Consider the following 22,455-nt stretch of genomic DNA (forward strand, 5'->3'; position numbering starts at 1 on the left):
ACTTTCTCTCTGAACTCCGCAGGCTCTATCCAGATGGTTGTTCTAATCATTGGAGTCCTTGGTGGACTCAAGGTCTTTCTACTTTCGAATCTCATGACCATGATGGCTTGCTGCACCATGGCAGAAATTTTGGTCGGACAAATGCAGCAAGATATCATTCTTGGTTGTTCGCGATTCCTTAGGGCACATGACTCTCTGACCCAATGATCACATACCCCTCATGTGAGACTTACTATTTTGTAGGTACGTGTGGCAGATAGCCGACAAGATATTGAGACGATTCACTTCGACTGAAATGACCGACTGACGAGGAGCTAGTACTCTGAAACAGGTCTGTCGGTGACCAGTTTTTCATATATTGGAAGTTACTTGCGACAAATGTTCCTAATGGAAGACTTTGCACAGATGCCTGATGGTTTAACTTCAGTTTTCTGCGCGTCACTAATACCATAACAAAATTTGCAGTGAGTGAATTAGGGTTCTCATCGGTTCTAGGATGAAGAAACTTGACATAATTTATTTGTTTTTGAGTGAATATTTTTTTTTGATATTTCATGCTAGGTACCAGATGTCTTTAAGATTATTCTCATTCTTTCCATAATAAAAATAATAATAATAATAACTCCGCAGACTCCATCCAGATCACTCTGTCAAAATGGTTGTTCTGATTATTGGAGTCCTTGGTGGAATGATGCCCTCTATACTCTCGAATCTTAAAATCATATCGGATTTCCGCACTAAGGCAGAAATCTCAGCCGAACAGATGCAGAAGGCTATCATTCTTGGCTCAGTGCGCTTGTTCAGGGCGCATGATTCTCGGACCCAATGATCACTTATCCCACGGTGTGGGGAGTGGTCATTGGTTGATAATGCTGGCGCGCCCTCCCGAATGTATCGGGGCTTCGGGGGATAGGGCCTGACCAGCGCACACTACGGTGGAAAAAAAGAAGGTATGCATCGTGTTGACATTGCCAGGTCAATTCATAGATCGGTTTCTTCGATCTATTCGAAAACAAAAATTTCGTCATGACCTCCTTCAATTGAACGCTGCCGATATCTCAATCTGATCTAATCTGTTTCGCAATTAACAGCGTGAACTCGAATGTCACCGCCGATCGAAAACAGTTTTGACGCAGATAAACATCGAAAATAAAATTGTCCCGCTCTCCTTGCTCGCGCGCATTTCTCATGCATTCAAACCGATGGAAGAAAAAAGTTCGGAGTTGAGAGTTGTAACAACTCTCTCGATTACCAAATAATTCAGTGTGTAAGCGATGTCGCGAATAAATGCGGTGTACGGGGGTTATTTATAGAGAATCCGGGGCTGCTAAATAAGCGATAGTCCGATTAAATTCGACATTTTCCAATATTTTCCGAAATGGAGTTCATTCGAACGAGATATCGTCCATGAAATTGATTTCTCTTATTCACACGGTACGTACTCGGAATCAGTCGCAGACCCAGGACATATATGTATATCAACCTGCCTAGGAACCTATGCGAATGTATTTCATGCGGAAATTTACGGTACTGAATTGTGAGCGAATCCAACCCCATACACAAGTCAATGAAAATAGTCTCGGACAGTCAAGCGGCGTTGAAAGCTTTTGGCTCCTACTAAGCAACGTCTAAATTGGTAGCAAATTACCAAAAACGACTCTCCTCGATAGGGAGACTTAACAGATTGTCTCTTGTCTGGATTCCTGACCAAACTGGACTGGAACGCAATGAGGCTGCTGACTCCGTTGCAAAGGAGGGTGCTGTAAGCAGCTTCATCGGACCAGAACCTGTCATTGGCATCGCTTTAAGCTTTGCCAAAAAAAACATTGAACACCTGGATGGCAAAAATATTTATGGACTTCTGGCAGAATCTTCCAGGATTGGCTCACTCCAAGTTTATTCACCCTTCGATACCAAACAGTTGTTGGACTACAGTAGGGATGAACTCCGAGGTCTTGTTACAGGTCACTGTCATTTGAATCATCATATGCAGAGACTCGTACTGTCGGAAGATAGTGTGTATCGCCTCTGTCTGGAAAATGATGAAACAGCAGAACACATACTTTGCGCCCGTCCCGCTGAGGAGCGAATCTGGTTTTTAGAGTTCGGCAGAGCCGTCCTCTTACCATCTGAACTGAAAGACCACTCATCATACAAACTAATCGGCTTCGTTAAGAAGCTGGGTTTACTTGGTCAAGTGTGAATAGGTGTGAGCCACAATAAACCCTTGCGGGTTGCGGTGGTGATTTGATGATAGGAATCGTACGTAAAAGGTAAGACCAGATTAATCGCTAGCTTGAACAAGATTCGATTTTTAAGGGGTTTTCGTTCGTAGAGAAGAGGGGCGACAGCTGGTTAACTGAAAAACAGCTTTCGAAAGATTTCTTCAACGGACCGGTTTTATCATTCGAAATGGCCACTACGATCCAAACAAGAGATTTCGAAAAATATACGAATTCGGACAATAGTGGCGCAATGAAACGATTCGCTTACGAACAATAATATATGTTAATTATTCTTGATGTGTCTAAGAAAATTCAATAAAAGAAATGGTTGGATCATTAATCAAACTTTTCACAACATAAATCACTGAGAGCGTGCATAGTACGAGAACAGAGGTTTTCATGGCAGTATGCCGTGGACGGTTCCATTCAACCAAGGTCTACCAGTCCGGATTATGTTCTAATTATCTATCATTTCTTCTTCGATTGTACCTTTCATATCAAATCAAGTTCATGAAATGAAATGCAGTACACTAGTAGTGTTCAAAATTATTATTATACTACATAAATTACTTTCAGATGGGTTACTTTTACAATACAAAAAAAATAGTTTACAATATACGCGTATGTATGATACCAAACGCCAGTTACAGTCGAAGTAATCTTTATTGTGAATACTCAAAGCTATCGGCGCCCTCAAAGGCCAATAAAAACCTATACAAAGAGATAAAACGGCTGCCAGCTAGTCCACGTGGACTGAAGAATTGGCGGTTCGTATTGGACGATTTTTACTAACCGAGTTTTATGATTAGTTGAAGAGTCATAAAATTTTATTTTGAAGTCATGTTACGGTGACGAATAGAATGCGAGCCCGGGTATTGTCACTGTTCAGTTCAGGAACTGACCGCGATTTGAGTAATGAAATTCGATATTGGTTCAGTTATAATTACTTAAAATTTTTGTTATCTGTTTAAAATGTGGCGTCCTTGGACAAGTACTAATAGTAATAATGAGTGTGATAACAACACAGACTTTTTCCTGTGTAGTGATTCTAATAGCGATGGTGAACAATGCGAAAAAGAGATACCAGTGAATAAGATTCGGATGCAAATTGAATATTGAAACAGAGAAAGTATGTTTCAATGTATTATAAGAATCTACATCTCAAGTTTGGTTCTTTGAAATTATGTGGAAAAAAATTTGGAGGACTGCAATGTTGACTATCATAAGAACATGGAAGCTAATATTTTTGAGGAATGGTTTGAAAACACATTCATCTCAAATTTGGATGCGAATAGTATAACAGTTCTTGACAACGCTTCCTAACATTCGCGACAGCTCATCAAAATACCGAATAAAAATTCGAGGAAAAATGAAATACAAAGTTTTTTAATGGATAACAATTTGTATTTTGAAGATTACCATACCAAAAATCAACTACTTGAAGTTTTACAGACAAAAACATTTGAAAAAGTGTGTGCCCTTGAGAGTATTGCTGAAAAGTATGGACACACCATACTGAGACTCCCCCCTATTTTTGTGTTTTCAATCTCATCGAGTTGATTTGGGAGAAATTGAAACAAAGCATCACGCGTAATAGATCTAAATAAAGTATCTAATATTACTGAAGAAGACTAGCAGAAAATGATTAAAAAAGTAATTTTAGTTGAAAAAGAATATATGGAGATTGAACACTTCCATATTAATGGTGGAAATAAATTCATTATTGATTTAAATGACGACAGTGATAGTGAAATAGAGAATATTGAAGAGGTATTATCAGAAGCTTTCGAAGAAAGTTAGTGAAGTGTTTTTGAAGCGATGATTGTTTATATATGTGAGTAAGTAGTATTCAGAAGTACTTTCAATTATCACTGTATTATTTGAATCCCTACTTTTCCACTCATATATATATATATATATATATATATATATATATATATATATATATATATATATATATATATATATATATATATATAATATAGTTATTGAATAACGAAATTAGTTAGCTCCTAACTATATTATTAAAGGGGAGCTGTTGGAAGGTAGGTGGCACTATATCGTTTACTTGAACTATACCTCTTAATTGCAAGTGGATTCAATGGCTACAATGACTCTAATTCAGCATTCCAGCATCTCACCTGAAAAAGAAAAAACACTGTTACAAGTCTACTATGACTGAAAATGAATTTGTAAAATTAATCTCCATATATGGTATTCATTTCTGTTTTTCGTATATATTTTTTTTTACTAAATAAAAGTTTACCTTCCACCTTCATAAAACGTTTCTTTAAATTTTATAAAATAATTTCAATATTCGTATCCGATTCCCTGACAGTTCAATTACATTGAATTGAAAGATGCATTTTTCAGAATAAGTTTTTGTATAAAAATGGAGAAATAAAAGCCAAAAAGTTTTTTTCCCAAAAACTATATTTACTTGTTGATTCAAAGATAGGACATGAATATTGAAAGTTATAGCTTTCTCAACACCGTTACAATAATAAAACACAAACAAAACAGCAAATAATTACTGAGCCTCTAAAATATAATAAATAAATATCAAATGATTCAACAAAAGCAACTGAGAAACGGTAATTATTTGATGTTATCATTTTTTTTTCCTCTTTGAAAATTCGAAAATTATATGCATTGGCCTGAGTCCAACAATGCAGTTCATGATTCAGAACTGTACCGCTTTTTTCGTTTTTTTTTTCAGCTCATTTTCAAATCTCTACGGTAAATGGTCTACATATTTTCAGTTTCCATTGATATCGCACTATTTTTCACTCAAGTTCTTTAGCCTTAACGGTATAATTTATTAGTTCCGCTGCAGCATACTGCCATTTGAACTTTCGACAATTTGTCTACCAGCTTCTACTCGATTACACGGCACACCGAGTTGCATCTGTTTATTTACATAATTCTCGGACAAATTTTCATTTAACAAACGTCACTGCATGCCGGCCAGGATCGATTGTTAGCGGTGTTGCCGTTTTGATCTTTCTCAAAAGTCCGATTATTATAGAGAAATTACCAGCCATTTTAAGTCATCACAGAACACTTACGTGCAGAATGCAGTGCTGTCAGTGTTCTCTCTGATTCAGTATTGTGTTGTTCGTTGTTTTCGATGTCAATTCAGTTGAATTAAGTAGAAACCCCGCTAGATAGTGACCGCGAGAGAAAATGAGACACAAAAGTTTAGGTGGTTTCCTTGTTCAACCAGTTGAATAAATCTGAGTAGTTTTTGTTTACTTTTTCAATTCGTGTAAAAATTATAGTACAAGTTCTCACATAACAAAATAGTCGTGAATATAATATTCTAGTGGAAATGTTACATCGCGATATGTAAGATCTGGTGTGACTCAATTTCCTAACCTCTTCTACGATGATTACTAAGGTATTATGTCAACTTTTCCGGTTTTATCTCTTTCAGAATTTCGAAGAGAATTGAGACCTCAGTTTAGATAAATCCTATTCTTCTATGCTTTTGGATGACACGTTTAATGTGAAGCACTTTATAATTATTTTTACTTCTCGTTCTATTTCCCACACAATCTAATAAATGTTTATACAATCTGTTCCAAATTACTTCCATTGGTCAGTTTCACATTATTGAAGATACAAACTTTTTTATTGACAAAATAATAATTGAATAGTGCCTTTCGATTTTTAGAGTGAAACTATTACACGATCGATAGCTTGCAACTTTTCCGTTATTTTCTGTGAAAAGTCAATGTTAGCACTGTCCCTTGACGCCTTTCGCTTTTTTAAGGACAAAACAAAAGCGCTACAGGAAAATCCTGAAGACGCTCTAAGAGCGGTGCCTGTGCGAAAGTGGCGATTCACATTGGATTTGAATCGCTGGATATCAATTCCATTTGGAGAAACGTTCACAGGAAGTTTATTCCACAAAAACGCAGTTCTCCACATGAAAGAGTTCTGAATTTGTAAAGTTCGAGGTGTACTGAGTTGAACTTCAAAATGATGAGCAGAGTCTTAGCTAACAGCTTTAGTTGATTAACAGCTTTAGCTACTGACCAGAAGGATCTAACCAAGTTAGTATCTTTGTTTGAAGGTGATTGACAAGGTTTCGTGATGAATTTCACTAGTTCAGACTTCCATTGTCTACTATATAAAATGATGGTAAGGTTGTATGGATACCGAAGAAGGACGGAAATCCCAGGCCAATCAGCCTGCTGACTGGCATGGGACGGATGTTGGACAGGCTTCTTAACGGTAGGATGCAAGTATGGTGTGAAAGACAGTTGAAATTCTCCCCGAATCAATTTGGGTTCAGGGGGGGAATGGATACAGTAATGGCAGTAGAGAGAATGGTGAGTAGAATAAAAGAAAACAAGAGAGGAAGGAGACATAGTCTGGTTGTGGCGTTGGACCTGTCAAACGCCTTTAATACCGCATGGGCACCGGCGATTGAAGTGAGTATGAGACGTGGGCAGGACATGCATGAGCTTCATAGGGGAGAGAACAGTCACTTGTGGGGCGGTCTCTGAATTAGTGAACAGAGGCTGCCCACAGGGGTCAAGTCTGGGACCAACCCTATGGCTGCTAGTGATGGAGGCATGGTTTGAGAGAATTAACAGGATGAAAATTAGGGAAGGCATAGGAGCAATAGGAGTACAAGTGCAGGCCTATGCGGATGACCAGCTTGTCATCATCGAGGGTAACTCTGTCGACAGCATAGAGAATGAATGGAAGTTGGTATGGGACGAATGCAAAGGATGGGAGGAGGAGATGTGGCTGAAATATAATGAGACGAAAACGGAATGCATGTTCATACCAACTAGTAGGGATGTAAGAACCCCGGTTCTTAGAATGCAGGGAAGAGTGATTGAACCAAAAATGAGTGTGAGATATCTCGGAATTGTGGTGGACACAGACTATTGTTCATAGACCACCACAAAGAGGTAAGGAGAAGACTGAGTGAGCTGGCAGGGAAACTGAGGAGATGGACCGGGAAGAATGTTGGATTGAAGAGAGAATGCGTAAGGATGATCTATGAAAGGGTGGCCAAACCTGCGGCACTGTATGGTGTACAAGTCTGGGGGGAAAGGGCGCATGATAGTAGGGTTAAGAGACAGCTGAGTGCGGCACAGAGGCCGTTTCTGTTAGCATCATGTGGAGCTTACAGAACGTCGCCAACAGCAGCACTCAGTGTTATAACCGGAATGGCGCCACTGCAAATAGAAGGATGGGCCAGATATCATGAATGGAGAGCGAATGGAAGAAGGAAGATAGAGGAAAGAGTGAAAGGTGAAGATAAAATTTTCCCCTGGCTGCAAGGGGAGTTGCTGGAGGAGATGGAGGGAGAAGAGGTGATTGAAGTATATGTGGACGCAGGAGTGAGGATGGAGGAAGAAAGGATGGGAATCGGATGGGCGTATAAAAGGAGAGGGGATGAATGGATTACAGGGAATGAAAGGATAACCTGGCAAAGTAGTGTGAATGAAGCAGAAGCAATGGCAATAGAGCGGGTGATCGGTATGTGGAGTATGGAAGAGAATATCAGAGTAGTGAGTGACTCAGCAATGGCGGTAGATAGAGTGAATGCAGGAAGAGTGAGGAATAAAAGGATAGCAAGGATACAAAGGATGATTGAGGAAAGGAGAGAGAGGGGAGTACGTACCCAAATCATATGGAGGAGGGGACATGACATCGGCAACATGGGAAATCTAAAGGCACACGAAGAGGCCCACATGGGCATGGATAAGGAGCAGGTAACGCTTCAGGTCAGGCAAGCTTATAGTAAATTGGAAGAGAGAAAGCGTGTGAAAGGGACAATAAAGAGGGAATGGGAGAGGGGCACGACTGGGCGATTGTTCTATAGATTCTGTAGAACAGTCGGGTATGAATCATTGGATCTGTCGCGAAAGGCGATCCAGCTGCTCACAGGGCATGGGAATTTTCCGGGGTACCTGGCGCGATTTAGACTGGGACCGGAGGTTCCCTGCCCGTGTGGGTATGGGGAGCCGGAAGCGGCAGAACACGTGATCTATAGATGTTTGATAGGGGACAGGATTGGATGGAGAGAATGGAAGGAGAGAATTGAGAGGGTGAATGGAGAAATGAGTCTAAGGGATGAAAACGGAAATAAGAGGGAATGGATACGATTTGCGAATGAATGGGCAGACAGTGTGGTGAGGGACGAAAGGGAATGATTTGGGCAAGTTACCAACTCATTGCAATAAAAAGGAAAGGTCACCTCTGGGTGGTGTGAACATCATCCTGGTCATGGTTGGACACAAGTTTGGAATTGTATAAGACTCCGACATATGACACAAGAATATGATGTGAGGGATAAAAAAAAAAAGAAAATGGGTGGGGAGATAGTAATATGGGCTTGGGTCACAAAGGTTTGAAGAATTGTTCATTTTCATTATTTTGAGTTAGTTAAGTTTAGTTAAGGTAGCGATAGGCAAATAGTTATTGGAATTTGGTTACATTGGATGGAAGAATTGTTTAGTTTCATCATTTTGATTTAGTAGTTAGTTAAGTTAGTGATAGGAAATAGAAATATCAAATGTTTTGTATTATAAAATTATGTATTGAAAATTATTTTTGAAATAAAGAGATGGGTCTTCTACCCCGCTGATTCGTCCCGGCGCATTGGCGTCGCTCTGCGGCGGTGATGCGCTGGGGGGGAGAGTTCGGAGGAGTAGGGGTTCCCTTGATAGTGGTGGCGGTAGATAGAGGGAAGTTGCCAGTTGAAAGGCTTTCGGGCTAGGCCAACGAAGGCATAGGCATTGTTCATGTCCCTTGACGCCTTTCGCTTTTTTAAGAACAAAACACAAGCGCTACAGGAAAATCCTGAAGACGCTCTAAGAGCGGTGCCTGTGCGAAAGTGGCGATTCACATTGGATTTGAATCGCTGGATATCAATTCCATTTGGAGAAACGTTCACAGGAAGTTTATTCCACAAAAACGCAGTTCTCCACATGAAAGAGTTCTGAATTTGTAAAGTTCGAGGTGTACTGAGTTGAACTTCAAAATGATGAGCAGAGTCTTAGCTAACAGCTTTAGTTGATTAACAGCTTTAGCTACTGACCAGAAGGATCTAACCAAGTTAGTATCTTTGTTTGAAGGTGATTGACAAGGTTTCGTGATGAATTTCACTAGTTCAGACTTCCATTGTCTACTATATAAAATGATTTGAAATCCCTGAAACAACTAAAAAAGAAGAATTGAAAATGAATAGCTGAAAATAACAATTATATTAACCAAAATAAACCTGAATGAAATAATAGTGAAATAAAATACAAGTAAAAATAAAACAATTGTATAAGTATAAATGAAAATAAAGAAATGAAAAAAGAAAATAAAAATAAAAAGTGGAGAGATTACAAGTCACGTTAGTTCACGACGTTTCGATTGTTGGTATCTACAATCGTCTTCGGGTGATGACCAGGAGATGATCAAGGTTCAGTCATTAGATTCATGGCAATACAAAAACCCAATCAGTTTCAGTGTAAATAGATATTAGTGGGGGAAATCATTGTGGTGCTTTACATATACAGTGTGGACACCCCCCCCCTAAAATTTGAAGTTGTAAACCGATTTTAATTTTTTTTTTCTGAAATGTCAAGTCTAAAATGTCTACCTTGGGACAAAATTTGAAATGTTTATTGAAGTTTTAGGGCATACTACGATATTTTTTCTTAGTCGAAAATCGGGATTTTTTATTAGCGATTTTTTTGTTGAAAAAATCACTACGCCACTGGATTCAGAGTGCCTCTAAACAGGTGTGACCAAAATTTCATGAAAAAATATTAATTATTAACAAAGTTATGACAAATCAAAAATTCGAAAACTCACACAGCTAACAGTCACAAAAAACACTCTATATCAACAGATACAGCCATGAGAATATTTTTTTTTATGATTTCAACAATAAAGTGCCGCCAGATGAATGCCATGGAAATGATATTACAGTTTGACACTTGTTGAAAGATTTAAGTGTACTATTGTCAACAATATTCACCTTACAGTTCTTCGAATTATTTTGTGTCATGGCTGCAAGATTGAGCGTAAGAGAGAAAATTGAAATTGTACGCCTTTCGGGAGATGACGTTAGAAGTGCTAGAGAGGTTTGTAGAGTATTTAATGAGAGACATCCAGATCGTCCTCGTATTAGCTGCGGTACGGTAAATAAAATAAATAAAATATTCAATGAAACTGGTGCAGTATCAAAAATTATGGTAAAAAGTAATCCTGTACAAAGACGAAACAGGAATGACAGGAATGATCAAATGATTTTAGATTATTTCGGAAATAATCCTAATGCCAGTATAAGGAATGCCACTTTAGATTTGAATATTCCACGAGAAACTATTCGGAGATGTCTCAAGGCGGAGAATATTAAACCTTTCAAGCCAAAATTTTTACACACACTTCAAGAAGGCGACGAAGCAAGACGCCTGGAATATTGTTTATGGGCCCAAGGGGAATATTTAAACAATAGAAATTTCGTAAAAAATATTTTATATACCGACGAAGCCACTTTCACTACAAATGGAGTAGTGTCATCACAGAATTGTCGCTATTGAGCAGCGGATAATCCTAACTGGGTAATAAACTCTAAAAGCCACTATTCCCAAAAAAATCAACGTCTGGTGTGGGATATTGAACGAACGAATTATCGGTCCTTTCTTTTTTGAATAAAACATTAATGCGCAAAGGTTTCTAGAATTTTTAAACACAGAGTTTTGGAATGCTATTCACGAGCTACCAATCAATGAACGATCAAATTTAATTGTCCAGTTCATTATGCCAGAGCTGTGAGGCAATGGCTTAACGAACATTTTCCAAACCGATGGATAGGCCGTGGTAGTCCGTTTATAGAGTGGCCACCCAGATCTCCAGACCTCAGAGTTTTGGACTTTTTTCTCTGGGGACTTCTCACACAAAAGGTTTACAAAAACCGCTCAAGAGATAGAAATGAACTTTGTGCAAGAATTCGACAGGTATGTGCAGATATTAGCCCTCAAGAACTAAGGAACGTAATCAGAAACATTCGTAAGCGCTACGACACATGTATCGAAATACGTGGTGGATTAGTAGAGGCTACTAGAATATGAGTTAGAATTAATTGTTGCACTGAATCGAAACATTTCAATAATTAGTTATTAGTTACGTTTATTAAATTTTTTTGCTTCATTGTTAGTTGAATTGTGTGAATGTAATTCCGTTATTTTCATTAAAAATATTTATGCTATTTGTTTTTTTTTTCATCTGGCGGCACTTTGTTGAAATCATAAAAAAAATGATATATTATGACTGAGTTGTCATAACTTTGTTAATAATGAATATTTTTTCATGAAATTTTGGTCACACCTATTTAGAGGCACTCTGAATCCAGTGGCGTAGTGATTTTTTCAATAAAAAAAATCGCTAATAAAAAAATCCCGATTTTCGACTAAGAAAAAATATCGTAGTATGCCCTGAAACTTTAATAAACATTTCAAATTTTGTCCCAAGGTAGACCTTTTAGTACTTGACATTTAAAAAAAAATATTAAAATCGATTTACAACTTCAAATTTTAAGGGGGTGTTTCCATTTAAAATGGGTCACACTGTAGATTTGAATATTGAAAGGGGTATATCTTCAGAAGAGAATAATTTTTGGAAGAAATTTCGGCTTTCTACTTTTCTCCATCTTTATATAAAAAGGTGAAACTTCTGAAGGAAGGAAGCAATAAATTTCAGGTGAAGTCAAGTGAAGTAAAAAGCCAAAACCTTTTTTTTCCAGATGCAAACGTTTTGTATGTAATAAAATTTAGAAAAATGTTGAACGTTTACCGCCCTATATTTTAAACTTAGCCCTTTGTGACACGGATTTATAAAAGTTTTCTTCTAATAATCATCCCGAGAATCGCCAAACCCTCAGTGAAAAAGCACAAGACCAGGTTTTTTCCCAGAAAAAAAAGTCATTTAACGCAAAGAACAAACAAATCATTAACTACGTCGACCTCATTCTTTCTCGATTCCCGTTCGAATTTACGTTAACGCAGCCTTCATTCTCGGTCCCAACTTTTGCGGGTATCGATTTAGCGTTGCGATGAGTCTACTTCAAAGTTGTTTCACCTTCGATAACTCAAAATCAACCGCCCCTTTCCCCTAGACGATTCCTGGTTCTCTTGTCGGCTCCTCTGCTTCGTCTCGTTCGCACTCAGGCAAACACAAAACTAAATTTTCATCGTAATAACCGAAATGTATCATATGGTGGAAGCGCAGAGAGAGAGACCCGGAAGAGTTTGCAGACCGAAATTAATTGGCTCTCCTTATTTTGCAACCTGACAACTTGTAATCGCTCAGGTAAATTACTTCGTTATGAATACCTCAGATGACAGACTTTTGTTCTCAACAATATCGACCTTCTTATTAGGGTGACAAATGAACTCTCTGAGCGATTTAAAATGCTGACACTGATCAATTTTTTCAATAAGATTTATAAATAATTCAAATAAATCGTCACTAGTGGAAAACCGGATTGGCACTATAATAAATGCTTAATAATAACCATAACGATATCATAAATCGCGTGTGTTCGACTAACCAATGAATCAAATTTATATACAAAATAAACAACACGTCTTTTTCGAAGCTTAGACTATATGAATTATAAAATTAAAAACCAATTAAGTATGCATCTGACAACATGTATGAATGAATAACTTGTTTGTGAATTATTATGGAGCCGGGTTATCAGATATTGTACTCGTAGCCTCAATTATCGATTGTAATCAAGCGATTAATTGGTCCGCCAAGCAACACATAAAATTGTCTTGCTAAGTATCAGATGATTTCAAAGTTTTGTCCGTTTTTATGAGTCTAATATAAACTGTGATATCTCAGTGACTACTCATTCAATTCAATTGAAATAAGCGCCATTTGAATCACTGCTTTTTTGTCAACGTAACGCAAGTCGATTAACTTCCCCAGCATTAAAATTGACTGCTTGAAAGTCGATGAAGTCAACGAAGGCCATTTTTGCTTGGTGCTGATTGGCGAAGGTTCTACTGACGATAAAATTATCGAAGTGTTCGAAAAGATGATAGTTTGTTGGCAAGAGGTTTGAGGAATATGGTGGGCGAGGCAGAAGTGGGACCCTCACTTCTTTTAATTTTCGGACGGTGATTTGAGAAACGTGCGGACGGGCGTTGTCGTGGAGCAGGATCGGATCTCTTCTGTTGATCATTGCCTGCTGGCTGCTTGACGAAATTTTCGGTATATTTCGTTGACTTCTTCACAACAGGACTATTTTGTGATGATTTGGCTTGGTTGCAGAAAGTTGTAGTGAATCACACCAGTGGCTGACGACCATACAGTAACCATAGTTGTTTTTGGTGGGTTTGCGCCTTAGGGAAGTGCCTGGGTGGCTCATCGGTGTCCAACCACTGTCCTGAACGTTCCCTGTTATCGTAAATGATCCTCTTTTTATCACACGTGACGATCAGATCCAAAAATGGATAATTTTGATTACGCAAAAGCCAAGAAGAACAAACCTCGAAACATGACAATTCCTGTCGATGGTACAAATCGTGGGCATACCCACTTTTTGAGCTTTTGGACCTTTCCAATAGGTTTTATATCATCAAAACCGCATGGGAACTGACGCCCAGTTCTTCCGCCATCCCACGTACCGTTTGTGATGATTCAGTCTCAACAAGAGTCCTCAAATCCTCTTCCTGGAGAACTGTAGGTCGACCACTTCGGGGCTCCTCTCCGAGGCTAAAATTTCCGGAACGAAATATCACAAACAAACGTCGATAATTGCGTTCATTAAACCTATTGTAACGAAACTGAAGCCGCCCCTGACCGATATGCCAGCCTGCTCATCGAACATTACATGACATCACCGCGGAAGAATTAAGTCGGGAATCGCCGGTAAAATTCTAGGACCGAACTGACTACAGATTTCTAGAAAGGACCGTTAGCGATATAAGCACGTTTTCCCGACCCAAGAGGGCAGTTCAGAAAGTGAATCGAGCGGCTAAACAAGAAATTCAAATAATGGACATCAATTAAGCGTTAGTTGCTGGTGTTGTAAATAAATTAGTTTGTGATTAGTGAAATGTTGTTGGAAATTAATTTGTTTAAGAGAAAAATTGGACTGAAATTGCTTATATAGTAATATGCTGAAAAGAGGCAAATAAATAAACTCCGGAAAATGAATTAACAGCATTAACGTATAGAGTACAAAATTCTCTATCGATCAGTATATAACACGACCCAGTAAAATGAATAATAATCGAGAAATGAAGCTACAAAAACGCATGACAATAAAACGGACAAGAGTTATCCATTCGAACGAAAATTAATTTTTTTTAAAGAATTATCTTGTGACAACTCTCAACTGAAGACGGATGTGAAATCAAAAATCGAAACATCTTGCAGTAGCTCCGTTTGTTTTTTTTTTCTTTTCATTAATTTTCATTTTTCACCTTCTTGCATTTTCCATCCTCCATCTTTATTACTTTATTGTAATTTTTCTTTGTTTACATATAATTGGCATTTCACTTATTATTCAACTCATTTTTTACTTCATTTTAGGATACAATAATTTGTTTTCTTTACAGTTAGCGTTGATTTATTTTTCAATTCTTACTCATTTTTGATATATCATTTTTTCTTCCATAGAACAACCTTTCAGAAAATGAAACCTGTAAAATAATTTATCGTGATTATCAATATTTTACTATTATGATTTGTTTGAAGGTGGTTGACAATGTTTCATGGTACATTTCATCAGTTCGGACTTCCATTGTCTAATATGATATAAATTGATTTGATATCCCTGAAAAAAACTGTAAAGAATGAATGAAACAATATTTGAAATCTAAATGTTTTAACACCGTTGAAGAATATTTACAAAATGATTTTTGACATTATTATAGTTGTATATAATAATAAATTATAAGAAGGTATAGAATTCTTGCTGTAGATTTATGATATTGTTAGCCTTTTTTAAAAATTGTATGTTTATGCTATATTTATTATTGATTTATATTTTTATATTTTTGTGTTTTTAATATTTAAGAATTTGTTCACCCATAACTATGTGTATATGTTCACAACCTAGTGAGAATTAGATTGTTATGTATATATGACCTGCTACAAACATTATGTAACGTAGTTAAATAAATGAATGTATCTATCTATCTATTTATAACAATTATATTAAGCAGAAAAAACTGAAATATCAATGAAATAAAATACAAGCAACAACCAAAAAATAAATAAATAAGTTTTAATTTTCATTTCTTGTTAATATTTTTTTTTATTTTCATCTTGTGTTATCAGTTCAATTTTTTTTTCTTATTTTTTGGTTGTTGCTTGTATTTTTTTTTCATTGTAATTTCAGTTAATTTTTTGCTTAATATAATTGTTATATTTCAGCTGATCTTTTTAATTCTTTACAGATTTTTTCAGGTATTTCAAATCAATTTATATCATATTAGACAATTGAAGTTACTATTATAACATTTTTTGTATATGGATTAATGTATATATACCCTTACTTCAATTTTATTCACTTGATAAACTTATCTTTTAGTAATATTTTGAAAAAATCGAAATGATCAGTATCATACGACATCAACAAATTGAATTGTAGGTAAATCAGCATGTAAGTTATCAACTTTGGCTAAATTGCCATAGACACAAATACCTGTATAGCTTTACTTTTATCATGACATTTTTGTAAATATAAGGAGACTAGAAAAACCCCACCGAAATTCTACAAATCTTTTATATAAGGAATGCGGGATACTGGATCTGAAGCAACTATATTGTTTGAATGTTATATTGAAATATAAAAAACGCCAGTTTTCCTACACGTAATTATGGTACCCGACAAAGACATCACATGTTGTTCCACACATGAGCAAATCTGCCAGCGATTATTTTCTTATACAGCACCCAAAGCGTTCTATTTTATTTCTGTCCATATTAAAGAAATAATGAACTTCAACATGTTAAAAAATAAGGTAAAACGATTCATATATATGAAACATCAAGAGCTAAATGTAACTAGATCGTCGAACCAAATTTCTTCAACTGATTCATTTTATTTTATACTCGCCTTTTTAATTCTTCATGCACGGGTTTAATTTGAATTTTCACTTATTCTGAAATGTTTGTACTTTTAAAAATTAATGTGTTTGCTTTTATTAAGTACTCTGTTATTCCCATATATATTTTTTAAATATCTCGAAAACGATCGCCTCCAGCGTTGTTGAGGAGGTGTACCTTTTTTACTTGGAAAAGGTGTGGGAATTAGGTTTTTTCATGAAAAGTACCAAAAGTTTACTGTCAAAAAAGTAAGGGCAATTTGAAATAAATAATGATAGCGTACGCAGCGCCCTCTAGATTTTACATGAAAATTAATACGAAATTATGATTTCCCACGTCAAAAAAACCTCGGATACCGAATTTTGTGCAAATAACTTATTTTTTGCAAGAGTTATTTTCAAAAAGAGAAAAAAAATTCAATTTCAACACCCCGTATCTCAGAAATGAAGCATTTTCGGACACAAGTTCATATAGACTTTTTTTCTTAAAATTGTCTCAGGAATACGTCACTTGAATATTTTAACGTACTCATGTTACACCCTGTATTGCTTTTTTGGTGGTGTCCTTGTATTAGACTGAATATTTATTAGGTAGTTAAGTAATGTACTTTTATCTCTAAACAGGTGTTTGCACTTATCAAGCAAAAAAATTACTATATAAATGTTCTCATTATTGTGTTTGCTTCTTGTATTACACTGTCATTTCTATATATATTTTTCAAGTGTGATGCTTTTTTACGTTATGTTCTTGAATTAGATTGAATATATTTTTTATGTAGTAGAGTAAGGTAATTTTATCTCGAAACAAGTGTTTGTTCACTTATCGAGTAGGTATCATTTATGCAAAAAATTGTATTTGTTGTATACATTCTGTCTCTCTTTTCATTGATAAATGATATTATTATTAAATTCAATTCCCTAAAGTAATTTCAAATACATAATATATTCAAAACTTTACTCCTTTTTGTTTTGAGTTTCGAGGACATAAAGTATAGATTTGCCACATGAACTTTGAATATTTTTTTGTCAAAACCGTCATCACCTATCGACTCTTTCGTTCGAAAAATTAAATCGTCGAAATATAATTTAAAAATATACTTATAACCTCGGTTTAAAACTCATTCTATTTATTCTACAAGTCTCCAGGAAACCGTAGACATTATAACTTGATATGCGATTTCACTGTCAGACGTGTTGAATAGGCGAAAACAAATGACCTCCACATGAACTATGCAAGGCAACAGACAAGCGTGAGATAGGTGTGGAGTTCATAGTTTTGAAAGACATACTTTGAACTACTTCTTTATGATAATTGGGTTTTGCTCGGCTAATTTCAGATAAGATAAAACTGTGTTAGTGTTAGAATGATAATGACCAGCAAAGGAATTTAAAAACAAAAATATTTTTATAACGACCAGAGAATAAAAATTAATCATTTGTAATATGAAAGATTTTCAGAGCGCAAATAACTTGTATACAGTGTAGATAAATACAGTATGCCGATTTAAAAACGTACCGCCTTGGTCGTTGGGGAGACTTCGAAATATAACCTTCGTTATCGCAGTCAACGCACTTACCACTGATTAATTATGACTGCCGCAGTAGCAGATGAAATGTTTGGTACCTCTGGTTTCATTCGACCATGGCCTACGATCCCGGATTTTGACGATCCCGGATTTTGACGATCCCGGATTTTGTTCTCATTGGTACGTGAAAGCCACTGGAACCCGCAGAGGTTTATTGTGGCTTATTCCTATTCAAACTCGACCAAAACTTTCCAGGAAGTATGAAAGAAAAACTAGAAAGGAAAAAGAAAGTATGAGGGATATTGCCAACATAATTAGAAAAAAATATAAGGTCTTCCAACAGAGACTTCCGAACTTTGACAGTTGATAATGGTCATCTTTTTGAAGCTACATCTGTCAAATTAGTTGTTATTTATTCAGTCTGTTTTGCCAAATTTCAATTGTCGGATATGGCATTCAACAACACGTGCAAATAATAAAATTATTTTATTAAAATGGGTGTTCTGTTCGAGCAATGTTCCGCGCGCTTCGTTCATTTAACGGTTGTCATAATCGTCCTACCGAGAGGACTATTCGCAATGTGGTGGATGAATTTTAGTCCACTAGTTCAGCAAACGATCAACCAACACCCGTACTTCGACGAAACGCAATATCTGCCGAAAACATCGCCACCGCTGTCTGTGAGAATGTGCAGGAGAATCCAAGGCTGACGATTCCGCGTCGCTCACAAGATCACGACCTATCACAGACCACAACTTGGCGAATTTTGCGTCGTGACTTGGGCTTGTACTCGTACAAAATTCAACTGACTCAGGAACTGAGTGTAATCGATCATAGACAACGACGTGTGTTCGCTGAATGGGCTCTGGAGCAGTTGGCAACTGACCCTAATTTTCATTGTTTGGGACGATACTCATCCACATAAGATCCAAGAGCGTCCAATGCATCCCGAAAAAGTCACTGTGTGGATTTTGGGCCAGCGGCGTCATCGGTCCTTATTTCATTAAAAACGACGTTGGCCAGGCTATAACTGTCAACGGCGATCATTATAGGTCCATGATTACCAACTTCTTTTGGCCTGAATTGGATGATCTGGACACCAGCGATATGTGGTTTCAACAGGACGGCGCTACGTGTCACACAGCTCAAACCACATTGGATATTCTGCACGAGCGATTCGAGGTGATGTGGAGGTGATCTGGCGACGGATATCGTGCGATATGATCCCAACTTTTTCTTGTCGGGTTTTCTCGAGTCGCAGGTGTATGTGAATATACCACAAACCACATAGGTCCTCAAAGTCAACATAACCCCTGCCATCGTTCAAATTCAGCCGGATTTATGCGCTCCATCCAGAGAATCCGTGGAGGACATTTGAATGATGTTATATTCCACGCATAATGGCATCCATAGGTCTTTCAAATTAATAAAAAAATTCCATTTCACACAAACTTTGTTTTAATTCAATTTTAAGATAGGAAGAGCCTAATGGAAGACTATATCGACAAAACAGAAAGAAGAACGAAAATAAGAGATATAGACATACAGCTTGAGTCTTTATAGCCACAAAAAATTGAGAAGAAAGAAGGATAACAAGATCAATAATTGAGAATGGGCTCAAGTATTCAAAGAAACAGCAAATTAACTTTTTAGAAAACTCAGCGAGGAAACACGCACAGAGGCATTAGTTCAAACACCTGAAAGGAGTTTTCCTCCTTGCTGGAAGATTGCTGGCGTTCTGCTTATTGTCAAAAAGGGCAAGAAAACTCTTCCAAATAACTATAGACCAGTCCCTATCAGTGATATCAAAAATCACGGAGAAAGCCGTAAACCACCATATCCTCAAATATTTGGAAGGCTTCAACATCTTGAGTGATCATCAATATGGCTTTCGGAAACAAAGAGCAACAGGCGACCTTCTATCGTATGACATCCATATTTGGAATTACGCAATCGAGAGACATGGAGAGTAAAGAGCTGTTGCGCTTGATATTTCTAAGGCCTTTGACCGTGTGCGGTATGAGGATTTGCTGGCCAAACTTCGATGCCATGGCTTCCCAAATCACTTTTGTGTATTGCTCTTCAGCTTCCGTAGACGGATATCTCTCGAATACTTTCACCATCAACGCTGGTGTTCCCCAGGGATCCATATTGTCTCCAACCCTCTCTTTATTGTATATTAACGGCTTATTGGAAAAAACCAAGAATCCAATATATTTCTTTGCTGACGATAGCACACTTGTTTCGTCATTACATTTGGATTCCAGGACATCGGCTGCGGATGCACATCTTCATCGGCAACAGGAGGTTGAACATCTTAATGAGGATCTAGGAGTAATTTCGAATTGGGGTGAAATTAACCAAGTACAAATGGATACCACAAAAACCCAGGCATCGGTTTTCTCCTAAAAGATAAATGTTTCTGAACCGGATATAATAATGTCAGGCCAGACAATTCCGCTTTCTGCTTCGATACGTTTGTTGGGGGTTGAAATGGACACCAATATGTATTGGCACAATCATGTCACTGGAATTGCAAAGGCTGCTTCTCAAAAGCTTGGAACACTATTCCGAACCAGAAAACTGTACACACCTCAGCAATTTTTGATGGGAGCTCCGCTCTCAAACATACCCTGAAACTGCTGGATTCCATCTAGAAAAAAGTCATCCGCCTGAACATTACTCGCAACCTTGATAGTCTGGAACATCGAAGAAAGGTTGATTTGTCTCTCTTCTAATGATACTTTCACGGAAAGTGTTCAAGTGACTTGGCACATTTGATTCGACCAAGAGCGGTACATATCAGAAGTACGCGATGGACTGTGACTGCTCATCGTTTTGAGGTTCAAATCAGTACACCTTGAACTTCACTGTTTAAGAACTCTTTCATTTGGAGAACGGGGTTAATGTAGAATAAATTTCCTGTGAATGTTTTTCCAAATGGATTTAATCTCCAGCGATTCAAATGCAATGGGAATCACTACTTTCGCACAGGGACCGCTCTAAGAGCCTCTCAAGGATTTTCCTATAGTTCTTGTGTTTTGTCCTTGAAAAAAACAACTGACAAAAAATTGACCCAATTGATAACCCCATTTCTGACTGTTATCTTTCATGAGGCGTTTCTGAACTCCAACTTTTCTGTGACGTTGCTGTTCTGTCATCTGACATTTTGTTTATTTCATCTTCTGATGATATGTATTATTTGCATTTTTCATTCGTTTACTTTTATTACGGTGGCGTGCTTCATGAAGTTGAAATTTAAGTTGTAATTTTTGATGCTATACAGCATATTTCTTCAATCAGATGATTGATTCTTTGTCGTTCATTGAGCCAGAATGAGTACCCTCTTTCAGAAAAATGCAAAAATAAATTACAAAGTTACTCAAAAAGAAAATTTTATGCCACACTGAAACAAAATTTCTTCAAAGAAAAATCGAATCGCCATAAAGAATCCGTTCAAAAGGCCCCGACGATGGCCTCAATGAATGAAACCAAAACCACCTTTGGCACGTATCCAAACATTTCCGAATAACTTTTTTATCTCGTCCTGCCGTTCGAAAATGTGCAACCGAGTATGTTTTTGGATCGCTGGCAACCCGCCAACGATTATAATAATATTTATCGATAATTATGATTTCGATCAGATCGGTGTTTTTGTGTGTGCTGCAGAGACAATATGCAAACGAGATTAAAATTTAGCGGTTGTCGCATCAGATCGAACGACCTTGTTATTGACTTTGAACTGTGAGAATGTGCTCGACGATTCGCGAGTTTCGAAATGAATGGACAAATAGCGGGAATTTCGACAGATTGGATCTGCTGTGGATTGGTTGGGAAAAGTTCGTTGAACAGGATGTTTATTGAAAATAAATAGCCAATAACTAGACACCAACATTCACTAATTGATTTCGCATGTTCAAAATTGATAATTTTCTGGAGAATAGCAAACTCAATCAAAACTAATTAATATACGTGTCGCGGTTTTGTAAAACCTTTTGATAGTGAAAATCATACAATAAACTGTACTCAGTTTCAATATGGATTTTCATCAAGTATCGGCCAGTTCTATGCAATCAAACTCAATCAATCAATTCAGTTCCAGATAAAATACACTTGAATCGTTCAATGTGTATAAAATCAAGTTGAATTATTTTAAATTAAATCTTGGTTCTTATGTAAATTCTTTCAATATAAAAACCTAGAACTTAGAATTGCGGTTTTTATAATCATTACGGTAATTATAAGCATATGTATAAGGTATAGAGCAGACTAATCCACAAAGTGTATCGAAAACCTACACACACAGATAGGTACTTGCACTCACTATCGACCCACCATCCTAGCCAAAAGATAGGAGTTATCTTCACTCTAACGGAACGGGCTCGGAGCATATGTGAACCAGAAAATCTGGAGAGGGAACTGAAATACCTTGTAGTGACCCTGAGATCGAATGGATACAGTGCCTCCGAGACCAGAAAAGCCATGAGACCGAAGGGCACCACAGTTCAGAAAGCGAAAAATGATCGGATGGTTGCACGCACATATCTACCGTTTATCCCTAGGGTCACGGATGGAATTGGAAAACTATTGGGCAAACACGACATCAAAACAGTC

At 37.1% G+C, this 22,455-nt stretch overlaps 2 protein-coding genes across 6 annotated transcripts in view; one reads left to right on the plus strand and one right to left on the minus strand.

Annotated features, from left to right (window-relative positions):
* The window catches only part of LOC111508053 (uncharacterized), a 270,025-nt gene that overhangs the window by 128,867 nt on the left and 118,703 nt on the right, over positions 1–22,455 (minus strand). For 2 of the 5 annotated variants that reach the window (XM_074177981.1, XM_074177978.1), the window contains one exon: positions 4,305–4,366. The exons of the other annotated variants lie outside the window; for them this stretch is intronic. The gene's annotated coding sequence lies outside the window, so the exon portion shown is untranslated. The remainder of the gene's footprint in view (positions 1–4,304; positions 4,367–22,455) is intronic. 5 annotated transcript variants of the gene reach the window in all.
* On the plus strand, positions 7,238–8,404 carry LOC141483353 (uncharacterized). The gene has a single exon (XM_074177893.1). It carries the CDS (start codon positions 7,238–7,240, stop codon positions 8,402–8,404), a length of 1,167 nt encoding a protein of 388 aa, XP_074033994.1.

The sequence above is a fragment of the Leptinotarsa decemlineata genome, unplaced genomic scaffold (genome assembly GCF_025532065.1).
Source record: "Leptinotarsa decemlineata unplaced genomic scaffold, Ldec_3_MD MMD2_tig00003335_RagTag_RagTag, whole genome shotgun sequence".
NCBI classification, from domain to species: Eukaryota; Metazoa; Arthropoda; class Insecta; order Coleoptera; family Chrysomelidae; genus Leptinotarsa; species Leptinotarsa decemlineata.

Excerpts from the sequence above, each read along its gene's own strand:
- LOC141483353 (XM_074177893.1), top strand. The coding sequence starts at position 7,238 with ATGATCTATGAAAGGGTGGCCAAACCTGCGGCACTGTATGGTGTACAA.